The following is a 14,750-nucleotide window of genomic DNA, read 5'->3' as shown; positions in this document are numbered from 1 at the left end:
AATTCTCACACCTCCATTATTACTCCTGATTAACACAGCAGAACAGATCCATTGATACGGGTGTGTTACATACTGCATTGCCAAATGACACTTCGAAAATCCTCATAGGATGCCTCGGTTATAAAAACATCATCTAACTTCAGCCATCAAGAACTAAGATCCAAAAGGCATATCCTAATGGAATTATCTGAGATGATGAAAAAGCTTGATAGGACTGGCACAGATGTTTCTCTTCATAGGGGTCAAACCAAAATGGTGGGGTGGGGGGTGGTGGGGAGCTGCAAATATACAGATCTGACATTAATGGATCTAATCGGAAACTTATTGAGAAACTTCTTCATCCAGAGAGTAAAAGTCATCAGGAAGTGGTTGAAATGGCCAGTGTTAATTCAGTTAAAGGCCATTAAATAAAGGCATGAGGGAGAAAATCATGCCCAGGTAAATGAAGACTCTTATGGTACAGTGGTAATGACCTTTTCTCTCATTCAGGAGGCCCAGATTCAAGTCACAGCTGCTCCAGAGATTTGTAACAATATTTCTGAATAGAATGATGAGGAACATATCTCCAAGGTTAAGCGAGGTAGGTATGGAATTGTTGCAAAACGGTTTGTGTGAGGTATGTTGCACTGGGTGACCCACTCTCTGCTGCAAATACTGAAACAGTGAAATGGAGGATGTAGTGGTTAAAGTGAGCTAAATGTTCCTGCTAGATTAGCCCAACCTTGAACCCACTGGGATTGAGCTGAAAATGTGTTGCTGGAAAAGCGCAGCAGGTCAGGCAGCATCCAAGGAGCAGGAGAATCGACGTTTCGGGCATAAGCCCTTCTTCAGGAATGAGAAGAAGGGCTTATGCCCGAAACCTCGATTCTCCTGTTCCCTGGATGCTGCCTGACCTGCTGCGCTTTTCCAGCAACACATTTTCAGCTCTGATCTGCAGACCTCACTTTCTCCCCACTGGGATTGAGTAAAGGCGTGTGAATAATTGCCCTTAATTTAATAGCATCTCCACAAGCCATCAGTTCAATTCTGATATAAAAACTTGACATTATGGTGAGAATCAACTGAAGTGGTCAACATTGGAATAGATCCTGGTCATTAATCACATTGTCCTTTGTGAACCTTGCCAACTGCAAACTGGTCTCAGATTTCCCTGCAGAATGGTGATTGCTCTTCAGAACTAATACTTAGATTGGGCGTCAATACAGGATGCTGTGATGGACAACAAACGGTAGCATATAAAGACAAGATGTTATTCTTCACATGAAAAAGCACAATATCTTTGTTGAATGGAACTGTTGTGTGGAACTGTTTGGGAAGAAAGTAAATGAGTAAAAATTAATCTAATGGTAACAGAATCTAGCAATGCAATCTGAAATTTGATATTAATTTCAACAATTATAACGGTAGTTGACCCTGTCAATAATTCTGACCTTGACTCCGAACAGAAGTATGAGGATAATTTTCATTTTTCCCCATTTAAAGAGAGAAAAGCAAATCTGGTATTTACATTTAGAGTGATAGAGTCATAGAGATATACTGCTCAGAAACAGATCCTTCGGTCCAACCTGTCCATGCCGACCAAATATCCCAACCCAATCTAGTCCCACCTTCCAGCACCCGGTCCATGTCCCTCCAAACCCTTCCTATTTTTATACCCATCCAGATGCCTTTTAAATTTGTCATTTGTACCAGCCTCCACCACTTCCTCTGGCAGCTCATTTCACACACACACCACCCTCTGGGTGAAAATGTTGCCCCTTAGGTGTCACCCTAAGCCTTTGCCCTCTAGTTCTGGACTCCCCCACCCCAGGGAAAAGACTTTGTCTATTTACCCTATCCATGCCCCTCATGATTTTATAAAAGTTTATTTGGTCACCCCTCAGCCTCCAACGCGCCAGGGAAAACAGCCGCAGCCTGTGAAACTTCACAGTGAATGAGGGTTCTCTTTAAGTGCAGACATGGTGTAGTGTAGGAACATGAAGCAGTTAATTTGTATAGAGCAGGGTCCTGCATACAGCACTATGATAAATGAGTAGACGATAAGTTTTAGTGGTGTTGTGCAGGGTATCAGAAGAATTCCTTTTCTTCAAGCCATGTCAAGAGATGACCAGCACAGGGGTCATCAATGTGATAACTCATTTATGGGCTATCATCATTGACAGAACCACCACCCTTCAGTGTTACAGTAACGTGTTAGCCTTGATTAGGTGTTGAAGCCTACAGACTGGAGCATGTAAACATAAGAGCAGTGTGTTAACGGTGAAGAAGGCTAATAAGATTAGATTAGATTCCCTACAGTGTGGAAACAGGCCCTTCATCCCAACAAGTCCACACCGATCCTCCGAAGAGCAACCCACCTTGACCCATTCCCTACGTTTATCCTGACTAATACCTAATATTATGGACAATTTAGCATGGCCAATTCACCTGACCTGCACATCTTTGGATAGTGGGAGGAAGCCAGAGCACCCGGAGGAAACCCACGCAGACACAGGGAGAATGTGCAAACTCCACACAGACAGTTGTCTGAGGCAGGAATTGAAACCGGGTCCCTGGCACTTGTGAGGCAGCGGTGCTAACCACTGTGCCACCATGCTGCCCTAACTTGGAAAAAAAGTAAGTTTACTTCCTCTTACTCAAAATTCCTTTTATTTAACAAAAAATTACTTTTTAAGTCACCTCATTAGTGGAAGGATGTGAAACTTTTAGAGAGGATGCAGAGGAGATTTCCCAGGATGCTGCCTGGACTGGTGGGCATGTCTAATGAAGAAAGGTTGAAGGAGCTGGGACTTTTCTCATTGGAGCGAAGAAGGACAAGAGGTGATTTTGTAGAGGTGTACAAGATGATGAGAGGTGCAGATAGAGTGGATAGCCAGAGACTTTTTCCCAGGCTATCACAGGGGGGACACAATTTTAAAGTGATTGGAGGAAGGTTTAGGGGAGATGTCAGAGGGAGGTTCTTTACACAGAGAGTGGTGGGGGGTGGGGGTGGAAAGAGTCAGAGACATTAGGGACATTTAAGCGACTCTTGGATAGGCACATGGATGATAGTAAAATGAAGATTATGTAGATTAGTTTGATCTTAGAGTAGAAAAATGGTTGGCACAACATTAAGGGTGGAAGGGCCTGTACTGTGCTGCACTGTTCTATGTTCTATGATCTAAACTTGCCCCTCCTCAATCCTGATGAAGGGCTTACGCTCGAAACATCAATTCTCCTGCTCCTCGGATGCTGCCTGACCTGCTGTGCTTTTCCAGCACCACACTTTTCAATTCTGAAAAGTTCCATATCCAACCTTGTGCCTCTGAACTCTCATTAACTCCCTTTGGAAAGCCTCCCACTTGTCAGTTATCCCTTTACGTGCGAACAGTCTACTCCAATCAACTTTTAAAAATGCTTGTCTCATACCATTAAAATTTGCCTTACTCCAATTAAGAACTTTAATTTTTATGCAAAACTAATAGGATTATCGCCAATGTCCCAAAGTGCTCTCCCATTAACCATTCAGTCACTTGCCCTTATTTCCTAAGAGAAGGTCAAGTTTAACTCGTAGGGTTATCAATATCATACAATCCCTACAGTGTGGAAGCAAGCTATTCAGCCCAGTGAGTCCACAGAGACCCTCCAAAGTGCATCCCACCTCAACCCAACCCTCTAGTCTATCCCTATAACCCTGCATTTCCAATTACCAATCCACCCTCAGCTACACATCTTTGGACTGTGGGAGGAAACTGGAGCACTTGTAGGAAACTCACACAGACAGTTGGTAGTTAACTGTTGGTTTCACATTTTTGCTGAGATTCTGTTGTTCTGATTGCTTGTGACTGATTGAACTCCAGCCTTCCGGGTAAGAGAGTTGTCCCTTTGCATTTCCTTTCTGGCTTGTACATTTGCTCATTTCTAACACTCAGGTTGAGAGATTCACTGTTGCTTCCAACACAGGGGTGACTGTGAAAGCACATCAGCTGTGGCTAACAACAGAGTCTCAGGTTCAAACTCAGGCCAGTAATCATGGGAATAAATGGGTCAGGTGGGAGCACAAATACAAAATAGGCTTCGTATTATGAAATACTGAATATTGACTCCAAACAGTTCAAAATAAGAGTTAAAACATTAACTCTGCTTATTTCTCAATAAATGTTGCCACTGAGTTTCTTCAGTGTTTTCTGTTTGATTTCAGGCTAATGGTCATGGGATATTTTACAGGCTGGAGGGAGGTTTGTAGTGCAGTGCCCCAGGGGTAAGTACTGGGATCCTGGTTTTCCTGTTTTTTATGAATAATCTATATCTCGTAGTGCGGGGGATCGTTTCAAGATTTGGAGGTGATACAACATTTGGAAGCATTGTAAATTTGAAGAGGACCGTATAGAACTTCAAAAGGGCAGGTTGGTGGAGGGAGCAGAGTGTTAGCAGATAAAGTTCAAAGCAGAGAAGTGCGAGGTGATAAACTTTGATAGAATGAACATGGAGAGACAGCATAAAATAAAGAAGCAGGAACTGAGAGACTTGGGTGGAATATGTACAGAAGACATTAAAATTGGTAACACAGGTAGAAAGCAAGTAGTAATGCATCAGGATTTATTACCATATATACACGAGTAAAAGTCGATCCCATGTAAAAGTTGACCTCCTATTTTTGACCAAACAATCTGGAATTTTCCATATATCTGTGTAAAAGTTGACCTTAGTTCTTCACAGATAACAGAACAACATTTGTGAGTCAAGGTATTATCCTGTACATAAATGTTGCGACAAGGAAATGAACTTTTTTTCGTACTATTATATGATGTGATGTACAATTCACACCGATTTGGGGTGAAAGTTTAAGATGCATTCGGTCAGAGACAGGTGACAATCAATCTCTTGGAATACTGTCATATACCTAGTTGAGGTTTTGAAATTTCTTCATCATTTTGTGTAAAAAAACAGAAACAAAAACCAAAAGAGAAAATGCTGGAAAATCTCAGCAGGTCTGGTGGCATCTGTAAGGAGAGAAAAGAGCTGACGTTTCAAGTCTAACTGACCCTTTGTCAAAGCGCAAAGGGAGCTTTGACAAAGGGTCAATTAGACTCGAAAAGTCAGCTCTTTTCTCTCCTGACAGATGCTGCCAGACCTGCTGAGATTTTCCAGCATTTTCTCTTTTGGTTTCAGATTCCAACATCCGCAGTAATTTGCTTTTATCCAGAAAAAAAACAAATATACAGCAGCATTTAAAGTTAAAGTTATTGAAGAGAGATAACTGTGTAGCAACAAGAGAATGTTGTGTTTCAGAGAAACCTGTGAGAGACTGGAGAAAGATATCAAACCAGCTTCAGATAATGTTAAAACAAAAGTGTGCCAACGGAGGTAAACCCAGCAAACGACCACCATTGGAGAGAAATGTCACAGAGTAGGTACTTGAAAATCTTTAAAATGGAAAATGTGTTGGTCGTGAAGCCACCCAAATTGATGCACAAAATGTATCAAAGAAAGATGGAATTTTGGATTTTAACGAGGTAAAAACAATGACTGCAGATGCTGGAAACCAGATTCTGGATCAGTGGTGCTGGAAGAGCACAGAAGTTCAGGCAGCATCCAAGGAGCTTCCAAATCGACGTTTCGGGTAAAAGTCCTTCATCAGGAATATGAAGGGCTTTTGCCCGAAACGTCGATTTCGAAGCTCCTTGGATGCTGCCTGAACTGCTGTGCTCTTCCAGCACCACTGATCCAGAATTTTGGATTTTAAGGCAAGTGCTGGATGGTTTATAAGGATCATGAGAAGGCGTCACTCAGGACTACGGCAGAGAGCTAAGATTTCACGAATGCTGCCTGCTGAATGAAAAGGTAGGATATTACAGTTTCACCAGTTCGTGATCAGAAATCGGCAGACAAAGATGACAAGTTATCATGCATTGGAAACATGGACTGAAACGCCTATTACTCTCGACATGCTGGAGAATCAAACTGTCAACCAAAAAGGAGAAAAATAGTATTGGGTGAGAACCATTGGTCTTGAGAAAAGTAGGTTTACTTTAGTCCTGTCTTGCATGGCTGATGGCACAAAGTTAGAACAGATCATTGTTTTTAAGAGAAAATCTTGGCCAAAGGAGAAATTTCCAAATGGAATTGTCATCCATATGCAGCCACAAGGCTGGTTGGATGAAGGTGGATGCAGGAAATGGAGAAAGGAAGCTTGAAATTTATGATCTGATGTTCTACGCAAGGAAAAGAGTTGCTCATCTGGGACCAGTTTAGATCACATCGACTGAAGAATGTTATTGATAACATCCAATCAGATAACACTGATGTAGCTGTCATTCACAGCAGACTTACAGGTCTTTTGCAACCAATAGGTGTTGGTATCAGTACGCAATTTAAGGTCACGATGAGAAAGAAGTGGAATAACTGGATGTGTGATGGAGAAAAACGTGCACAAAAGGAGGCAGTATGAGGACTCCATCGCTGTCGCTGATCTGATGGAAGGAAATAAAAGCTGACACTATTTTCAAATCATTGAAGAAATGTAGAATTGTGAATGATTGGACAGTACAGGAGACGCTTACCTACGGGATGACACAGATGAAGAAGAAGCAGATAAGGTGTTGCCTCTTAACTATAGACAGCGAGGATGAATTACTGCAATGTGCTGTGTTTTTTTTCCTTATTTATTTAGAGAGCAAGTGACTTACAACAGAAGTAAGTATAAAATGAGAAGAAACTTTTTCATGCGGTGAGTGGTCTGGAGTGCACTGGAAATATGGTGAAGGAAGGTTCAGCTGAGGGATTTAAGAGGACATTAGATGACAGTTTAAATAAATACGCAGGGTTACATGGAAAGAATCAGTGAATGGCATAATGTGCCAGATAACAGAAGCAGCAAGTGATAGTCAGATCTCAGCTCTGCAGTCCTGCTACATCCAGCGGTGAATGGTGGTGAATAATTAAACAACTCATAGAGGAGGAGGGTCCACAAATGTCCTCATCCTCAATGATGGCAGAGCCCAGCACATCAGGGCAAAATGTAAGGCTGAAACTTTCACAGCAATCTTCAGCCAGAAGTGCCAAGTGGATGATCCGTCTCAGCCTCACCCAGTGGTCCCCAGCGTCACAGAGGCCAGTCTTCAGTCAATTCAATTCAATCATCATCATCATATTGAGAAACAGTTGGAGACATTAGATACTAGAAAGGCTATGGGCCCTGACAACATTCCAGGTATAGTGCTGAAGACTTGTGCTCCAGAACTTGCCGCTCCCCTAGGCAAGCTGTACAAGTATAGATACAACATTGGCATCTACCCTACAATGTGGAAAATTGCCCAGGTATGTCCTGTACTCAAAAAAGCAGTACAAGTTTAACCTGTCCCATAACTTTGCTCTCAAACATCAGTAAAGGGGAAGGGGTCATCAACGGTGTTATTAAGCAGCACCTGCTCAGCAATAACTTACTCAGTGACGCCCAGTTTGGGCTTGACCTCATTACAGCCTTGGTTCAAACATCGACAACAGAGCTGAATTCCAGAGGGGAGGGGAGACGGACAGCCCTTGGCAGAATTTGACTGAGTGTAGCATCAAGGAGCCCAGGCAAAACGAGTCAATAGAAATCCAGATGATTGCTCTGAGATGGTCTCCGAGCAGAAAGGAAGATGTTGGTGATCTTTGAGGTCACTCATCTCAGCTCCACCTTCCTTTAAGGATGCTGCCCTGGAAAGGACACACCAGGGACTCTTAGGGGTCAGCATGTGCAGCCAGGGGTGGGTCAGAGATGTGACAGCTAGAGATCTCAGGAAAGACTGAAGATCATACAACTCACTTTGATTTCATGCATGTAGGAATCATACATGATTGTCAGGGCTGGGAAACAGTCTGGTCATCTCTGAAGAAAATTCAAATGATAGAAACTAGAATCTACACTCAAGGAAAAGTACAAATGAACAATTCAACCAATGTGGAGTCTTGGGCCAATTTCTAAACTGAACATAGTCCGGTGAATAAAGTGCAACAGCAGATTCAAATTTATGTCAGAAAATGAAACAACAAACTTTCAACAGGAATATTTATTTCAATTCCACATCTTGGAAAGAAGAATTATCACTGCCACAGACAGAGTGAAATTCTCTGCAATCCTCAACATGACGGAAGATGTGAATATGATGCATCCACGAAGAAATAATTATAGAAAGTGACTGAAGATATTGAACCAACACATTGAACTAAAGAGTGTACAGACTTCTGTACAGGTGCATTCGCAGAAAGAACAGTAAGATTTGCTCACACAGATTGAAGATATAACAACTCCATGGGAGCCAGCATAATGGTGACATGAACAACATTCACAATCTCAGGACAAAACCAAAGATAAATTGGCTGGTCTAGAGATCTGGAATACTGTAGAAAAGAAAATATCTGTTCACCAGAGCAATTGTCTTCCATTAAGGGAAGGAATGAGAGTAAATGTCCCCCAGATGGTATCTTGGAGAAAGCATCTGATTCAGCTCAGTAGAGTTCCACTGTGAATAAAATCCCAGAGATTAAGGGTTCCCCAGGAAGGGGGATTCATCAGGAACAATATTTCTCAGTGAACAACATCAAAGAAATAAAAGATCTTCCAAGATAAATAAACTCAGGGCCAAAAACACAATCAGAGCCAAGAGTCCTCAAGCTAAAGACCTCCCAATCATCCAAGTCAAAGAAAACATAACGTGAAAGTTCCAGGTCAGTTTGTGAATTCAGAGACTTGGGAATGGTGTGGAGATGGGAATGGTGTGGAGATGGGAATGGTGTGGAGATGGGGATGGGGTGGAGATGGGAATGGTGTGGAGATGGGGATGGGGTGGAGATGGGGATGGGGTGGAGATGGGGATGGGGTGGAGATGGGAATGGTGTGGAGATGGGGATGGTGTGGAGATGGGAATGGTGTGGAGATGGGAATGGTGTGGAGATGGGAATGGTGTGGAGATGGGGATGGGGTGGAGATGGGAATGGTGTGGAGATGGGGATGGGGTGGAGATGGGGATGGGGTGGAGATGGGAATGGTGTGGAGATGGGGATGGGGTGGAGATGGGGATGGGGTGGAGATGGGAATGGTGTGGAAACGGTGATGGGGTGGAAACGTTGATGGGGTGGAGATGGGAATGGTGTGGAGATGGGGATGGGGTGGAGATGGGGATGGGATGGAGATGGGGATGGGATGGAGATGTGGATGGGGTGGAGACAGGGATGAGGTGGAGATGGGAATGGTGTGGAGATGGGGATGGGATGGAGATGGGGATGGGGTGGAGATAGGGATGAGGTGGAAATGGGAATGGTGTGGAGATGGGGATGGGATGGAGATGGGGATGGGGTGGAGATGGGGATGGGGTGGAGATGGGAATGGGGTGAAGATAGGGATGGGGTGGAGATGGGGATGGGGTGGAGATGGGAATGGTGTGGAAACGGTGATGGGGTGGAAACGGTGATGGGGTGGAGATGGGAATGGGGTGGAGATGGGAATGGGGTGGAGATGGGGATGGGGTGGAGATAGGGATGGGGTGGAGATGGGGATGGGATGGAGATGGGGATGGGATGGAGATGGGAATGGGGTGGAGATAGGGATGGGGTGGAGATGGGGATGGGGTGGAGATAGGGATGGGGTGGAGATAGGGATGAGGTGGAGATGGGGATGGGATGGAGATGGGGATGGGGTGAAGATAGGGATGGGGTGGAGATGGGGATGGAGTGGAAATGGGGATGGGGTGGAGATGGGAATGGTGTGGAAACAGTGATGGGGTGGAAACAGTGATGGGGTGGAGATGGGGATGGGGTGGAGATAGGGATGGGGTGAAGAGAGGGATGGGGTGAAGATGGGGATGGGGTGGAGATGGGGATGGGGTGGAGATGGGGATGGGGTGGAGATGGGGATGGGATGGAGATGGGGATGGGGTGGAGATGGGAATGGGGTGAAGATAGGGATGGGGTGGAGATGGGGATGGGATGGAGATGGGGATGGGGTGGAAATGGGGATGGGGTGGAGATGGGAATGGTGTGGAAACGGTGATGCGGTGGAAACGGTGATGGGGTGGAGATGGGGATGGGGTGGAGATGGGGATGGGATGGAGATGGGGATGGGGTGGAGATGGGAATGGGGTGGAGATGGGGATGGGGTGGAGATGGGGATGGGGTGGAGATGGGGATGGGATGGAGATGGGGATGGGGTGGAGATGGGGATGGGGTGGAGATGGGAATGGGGTGGAGATGGGGATGGGGTGGAGATGGGGATGGGGTGGAGATGGGGATGGGATGGAGATGTGGATGGGGTGGAGATAGGGATGAGGTGGAGATGGGAATGGTGTGGAGCTGGGGATGGGATGGAGATGGGGATGGGGTGGAGATAGGGATGAGGTGGAAATGGGAATGGTGTGGAGATGGGGATGGGATGGAGATGGGGATGGGGTGGAGATGGGGATGGGGTGGAGATGGGAATGGGGTGAAGATAGGGATGGGGTGGAGATGGGGATGGGGTGGAGATGGGAATGGGGTGAAGATGGGGATGGGGTGGAGATGGGGATGGGGTGAAGATGGGAATGGTGTGGAAACGGTGATGGGGTGGAAACGGTGATGGGGTGGAGATGGGAATGGGGTGGAGATGGGAATGGGGTGGAGATGGGGATGGGGTGGAGATAGGGATGGGGTGGAGATGGGGATGGGATGGAGATGGGGATGGGATGGAGATGGGAATGGGGTGGAGATAGGGATGGGGTGGAGATGGGGATGGGGTGGAGATAGGGATGGGGTGGAGATAGGGATGGGGTGGAGATGGGGATGGGATGGAGATGGAGATGGGGTGAAGATAGGGATGGGGTGGAGATGGGGATGGAGTGGAAATGGGGATGGGGTGGAGATGGGAATGGTGTGGAAACGGTGATGGGGTGGAAACGGTGATGGGGTGGAGATGGGGATGGGGTGGAGATAGGGATGGGGTGAAGATAGGGATGGGGTGAAGATGGGGATGGGGTGGAGATGGGGATGGGGTGGAGATGGGGATGGGGTGGAGATGGGAATGGGGTGACGATAGGGATGGGGTGGAGATGGGGATGGGATGGAGATGGGGATGGGGTGGAAATGGGGATGGGGTGGAGATGGGAATGGTGTGGAAACGGTGATGCGGTGGAAACGGTGATGGGGTGGAGATGGGGATGGGGTGGAGATGGGGATGGGATGGAGATGGGGATGGGGTGGAGATGGGAATGGGGTGGAGATGGGGATGGGGTGGAGATGGGGATGGGGTGGAGATGGGGATGGGGTGGAGATGGGGATGGGATGGAGATGGGGATGGGGTGGAGATGGGGATGGGGTGGAGATGGGAATGGGGTGGAGATGGGGATGGGGTGGAGATGGGGATGGGGTGGAGATGGGGTTGGGGTGGAGATGGGGATGGGGTGGAGATGGGGATGGGGTGGAGATGGGGATGGGGTGGAGATGGGGTAATGACAAATATAATTTGAGGCATGATTGTATAAATGTTAACCAAGGGGAAAGCCTAGTGGGTGAAATAGTTTGAGTTAATATTTCTAAAATGGTTAATACTGGAGACTGCAGTAGGCTCCATCACTGATGTTGGACTGATGTCAGAGCATCTTAGGATCTCGTAGGACAATGACCTATATCTACAGGCATCTCTATCGTCAGAGCGATGAACTCTATCTGACTCTGTAACTTACACCTGATTGTTATCGGGCAATAAACTACTACTTATCTAAAATAAGAGCTTCTTGTTGAGACTGACTAGTGGCTTCCCCAACCTCTGTCGGCCCTTACTTTCAAAAAATAACCAGGAGAGAGTGTATTGGCAGCATCAGTGGAGGAAGGCAGTGTTTCAAATTGATGATTATTAATCTGAAAGCAGAGAGTTTAACTTCTTTGCGCGCTGTTCAATAGTAGCTTTGTGAATGAATAACTAAATGAGGTATGGAGGGGTTGCAACTAATACACTTTTGCCAAACTGTTCACAGGCTGTGGGTGGAGAGGGTAGGACATTGGTGGCTGAAGATAATGAATTAGCTGGGAGGGGAGAGACGTTGAGATATGTTAATAATGCCCAGAATGATTGTACTGGCATGTTGTCTAATGGTTCATTTTCTGAACATCAAAACAAACCATTTGTTAGGCAGGATAATGTATGGCTTTGTGTGAGTGGAGCTGAGTGTAATTGGATGGGAAGCTGCCTGAGTGGGGCTCGGTGAGAGTGCCCCCTGGCTGCCTCCGCTTGCTGCTGCGGCTGGAGCCTCTCTCTTTGTGTCGACTCGCTGGCTCAGAGTGAAGCTTCCCTCCTGCCGAAAGCAAACTGCACATTCTCCTCTTTGTAAAGGGGACGGAGGGAGGGGGCTAACTCAGGAAATCCCCTCCACCTCGGGGACAGGCGCCCTCCTCCTGACCTCAGGTTTCATTTGGTTTTGTCCAAGTGTTGCGGGACTGCAGAGGGGTTTCTGTTGGGAGTCGGAGACTCCAAGCTGCTGCACTCTGTTTTTGGAGAGTTACTGTAGACCACAAACGGATGTGAGACAGGGAAGGTGTGCCCCCTCCTGTCTCTTCTCTCTTTCTTTCTGCTGTCACCAACAGCCCAGAGAAACACAGGGGAAGCTGCTGAATGTGTTCACTGCAAAATTCACTGAGATGGATGTGACGTTTTATCTGCAGACTGCTCCAGCCACCATCTCCACAGATTCTCCCTGCCTGGGACCTTCACCCTGCTTAGATCCATACTATAGCAATAAGGTGATTGAACTTCCGTTCTCTTTCAAGCATGTTGTTAGTTTGGTGTCTGGTTGAATGTTGCTGGAGTTGTGGGCGCACTGAGTGCACTGGGTACCTGCTCTTGGCCACTCACTATGAGCTGCTGCTCAGTGAGGCAGCCGGGATGTTAGGGGCACATCCATGTCCTGTAACCCTGGCTTTCCCCCTCTCCTTTTATAATCGCAGGATGTTTCCAGTACTGAGTGGTTTGGGAGTAAAACTGCATCAACTAGTTGCGACTGATTTGCTTTCATTGTCAGAAATTGTGAGGTTGTGATCCCGCGCTATCACTAACAGTTGTTATCGAACATTTTCCAATCTCTGAACAAGAGTGCAGCTTTGTCAGAAGCGGCTTGTGTTGTGCATCACGTCTCGTTGTTACAAATATAATGTCAGCAGGCTACACATTTCAAACCCTAATCTCATCTTCCCGTGGCTACTAACCAACTAGTCAATTAACTTTCAAAATCTCCTTTACATGCTGGCTGACTTTTTATGTATTTAATATTCAAGCATAAAGGACGGGGTTTACATAAAATTAGTCTGTTACTATTGTGTCCGTTTACTCACGTTAACAAAGTATCTGCTGGTATTGGGTGGTTATCTTAGTTGGAATGAGTTTGAAGTTGACTGAAACCTACTGTTTGGAAAGTGCCCCGTGTACACCAGTGTTGAGTAGCAAAGCAATTCAAACAAGGCTGGTTACAGCAAATGTGTGAGGTATCTGCTATATAAACAGACCAAAATGGGCGGAATGCTGTTGTATTTGGGTCAGACTACGGGACAAACACAGAGGACCTTTCAGTAGCTGAGTATGAGACATGAACAGAAATCTTCAGCAAAGTGTACGCCTGATTCGTGTCTATCATAAAGCAGCAGCAAAAATAACATCAACAAATCAATATTCCTGAAGCTGGAATATATAAATGCAGCAGATATTTAACTTAAATATTCATGGTTAATTTTGTGTTAGTACGGCATCAGTGTATAGAATCTAACCCTATTATTTAATTAATTTTAAATCACAAGGCAATGATGGATATATTTAAGTACAGATATAATTAACCCAGTGCAACATTAAATCCAATCCTATCACTTTCCTTTTAAAAGCATCCTTTGTGCAATTCTTGTAAATTAATGTTTTCATGATACAATGACTATTATCTTTTAAAAATGATGAATTTGTTTAAGTTTAGCTGTAACTGATTACAATTCAGGAGGTGATATACATAGTAGGCTCAGACTCTGAAAACTAGGAAACAAAAAAGTTACTATTTCATTCTGACATAACAAAGCATCATTACCCTGTTGTGAGTAGCGTGTGCATCATGGACAGGTGCACTATCAGGTTTGGTGTCCAATAACGCGCTAAAACAAGAGAATGAAGTGCAGATAAAACAAGAAATGTCTCCTTTTTTAGTGGAGACTGCATTTTTAAAGTAACATCTACATATGGAACACACATTTCCCCTGTGTTTTTTAGATTAATACACACTCACCTTTAAGCTTGTTTCTGTTTCTTCTCATTGAACACATATAAATACAATGAATTAATAAAATGTTTTGCAATTAATATGGAACATGAAAAGACCTTAAACTATTAAGAAATGTGCAAATTCTAATCTATTGTGAAAGTAACAGGTATACGTAACTTTGAGGCTAATCTTGCCTCAGTGTTTCAAGTATTTATAAAATATTTCTTAGTTTATGGTGCCAGTTGAACCCAAGTTTGGATTACAGCTTTTAAATTAACTCTCGAGTATCCTTTGTTCTCGGTGTAATTATTTACAATAATGTTTGAGCCGTCACTTGAATGAATGGAAACAAAATGAAATTAATAAATTGCTTGACAAATTATTGCTGAGAACACAGGACAGCGATAATTGGTGCACTTACAATGATTAAAATACATTCGGATAAGTTCATGAACAGGAAAGGTTCAGAGGGATATAGGCCAAACGCAGGCAAGTGGGACTAGTTTAGTTTGGAAAAATGGTCGGCAT

The 14,750-nt window shown here is 45.0% G+C and overlaps 1 protein-coding gene across 3 annotated transcripts in view; it reads left to right on the top strand.

Annotated features, from left to right (window-relative positions):
• The first annotated feature begins 561 nt into the window (after positions 1-561).
• The window catches only part of tox (thymocyte selection-associated high mobility group box), a 640,302-nt gene continuing 626,113 nt past the window's right edge, over positions 562-14,750 (top strand). Inside the window, exon 1 of one of the 3 annotated variants that reach the window (XM_087985898.1) lies at positions 562-580. Coding sequence is in view for 2 of the 3 variants with exons in the window: in XM_087985897.1 (XP_087842023.1) it covers positions 12,628-12,729 (102 nt within the window). In the remaining variant the exon portion in view is untranslated. Of the gene's footprint in view, positions 581-12,277; positions 12,730-14,750 lie in introns of those variants that run through there. The other 2 variants (XM_087985897.1, XM_087985896.1) reach the window with 2 other exon arrangements.

The sequence above is a fragment of the Chiloscyllium plagiosum genome, unplaced genomic scaffold, assembly GCF_037043375.1.
Source record: "Chiloscyllium plagiosum isolate Xiang-an unplaced genomic scaffold, Cpla_swu_hap1 HiC_scaffold_4, whole genome shotgun sequence".
Classification (NCBI taxonomy): Eukaryota; Metazoa; Chordata; class Chondrichthyes; order Orectolobiformes; family Hemiscylliidae; genus Chiloscyllium; species Chiloscyllium plagiosum.
Note: the sequence above shows the minus strand (reverse complement) of the source record. Positions and strands in the feature narration are given on the sequence as shown.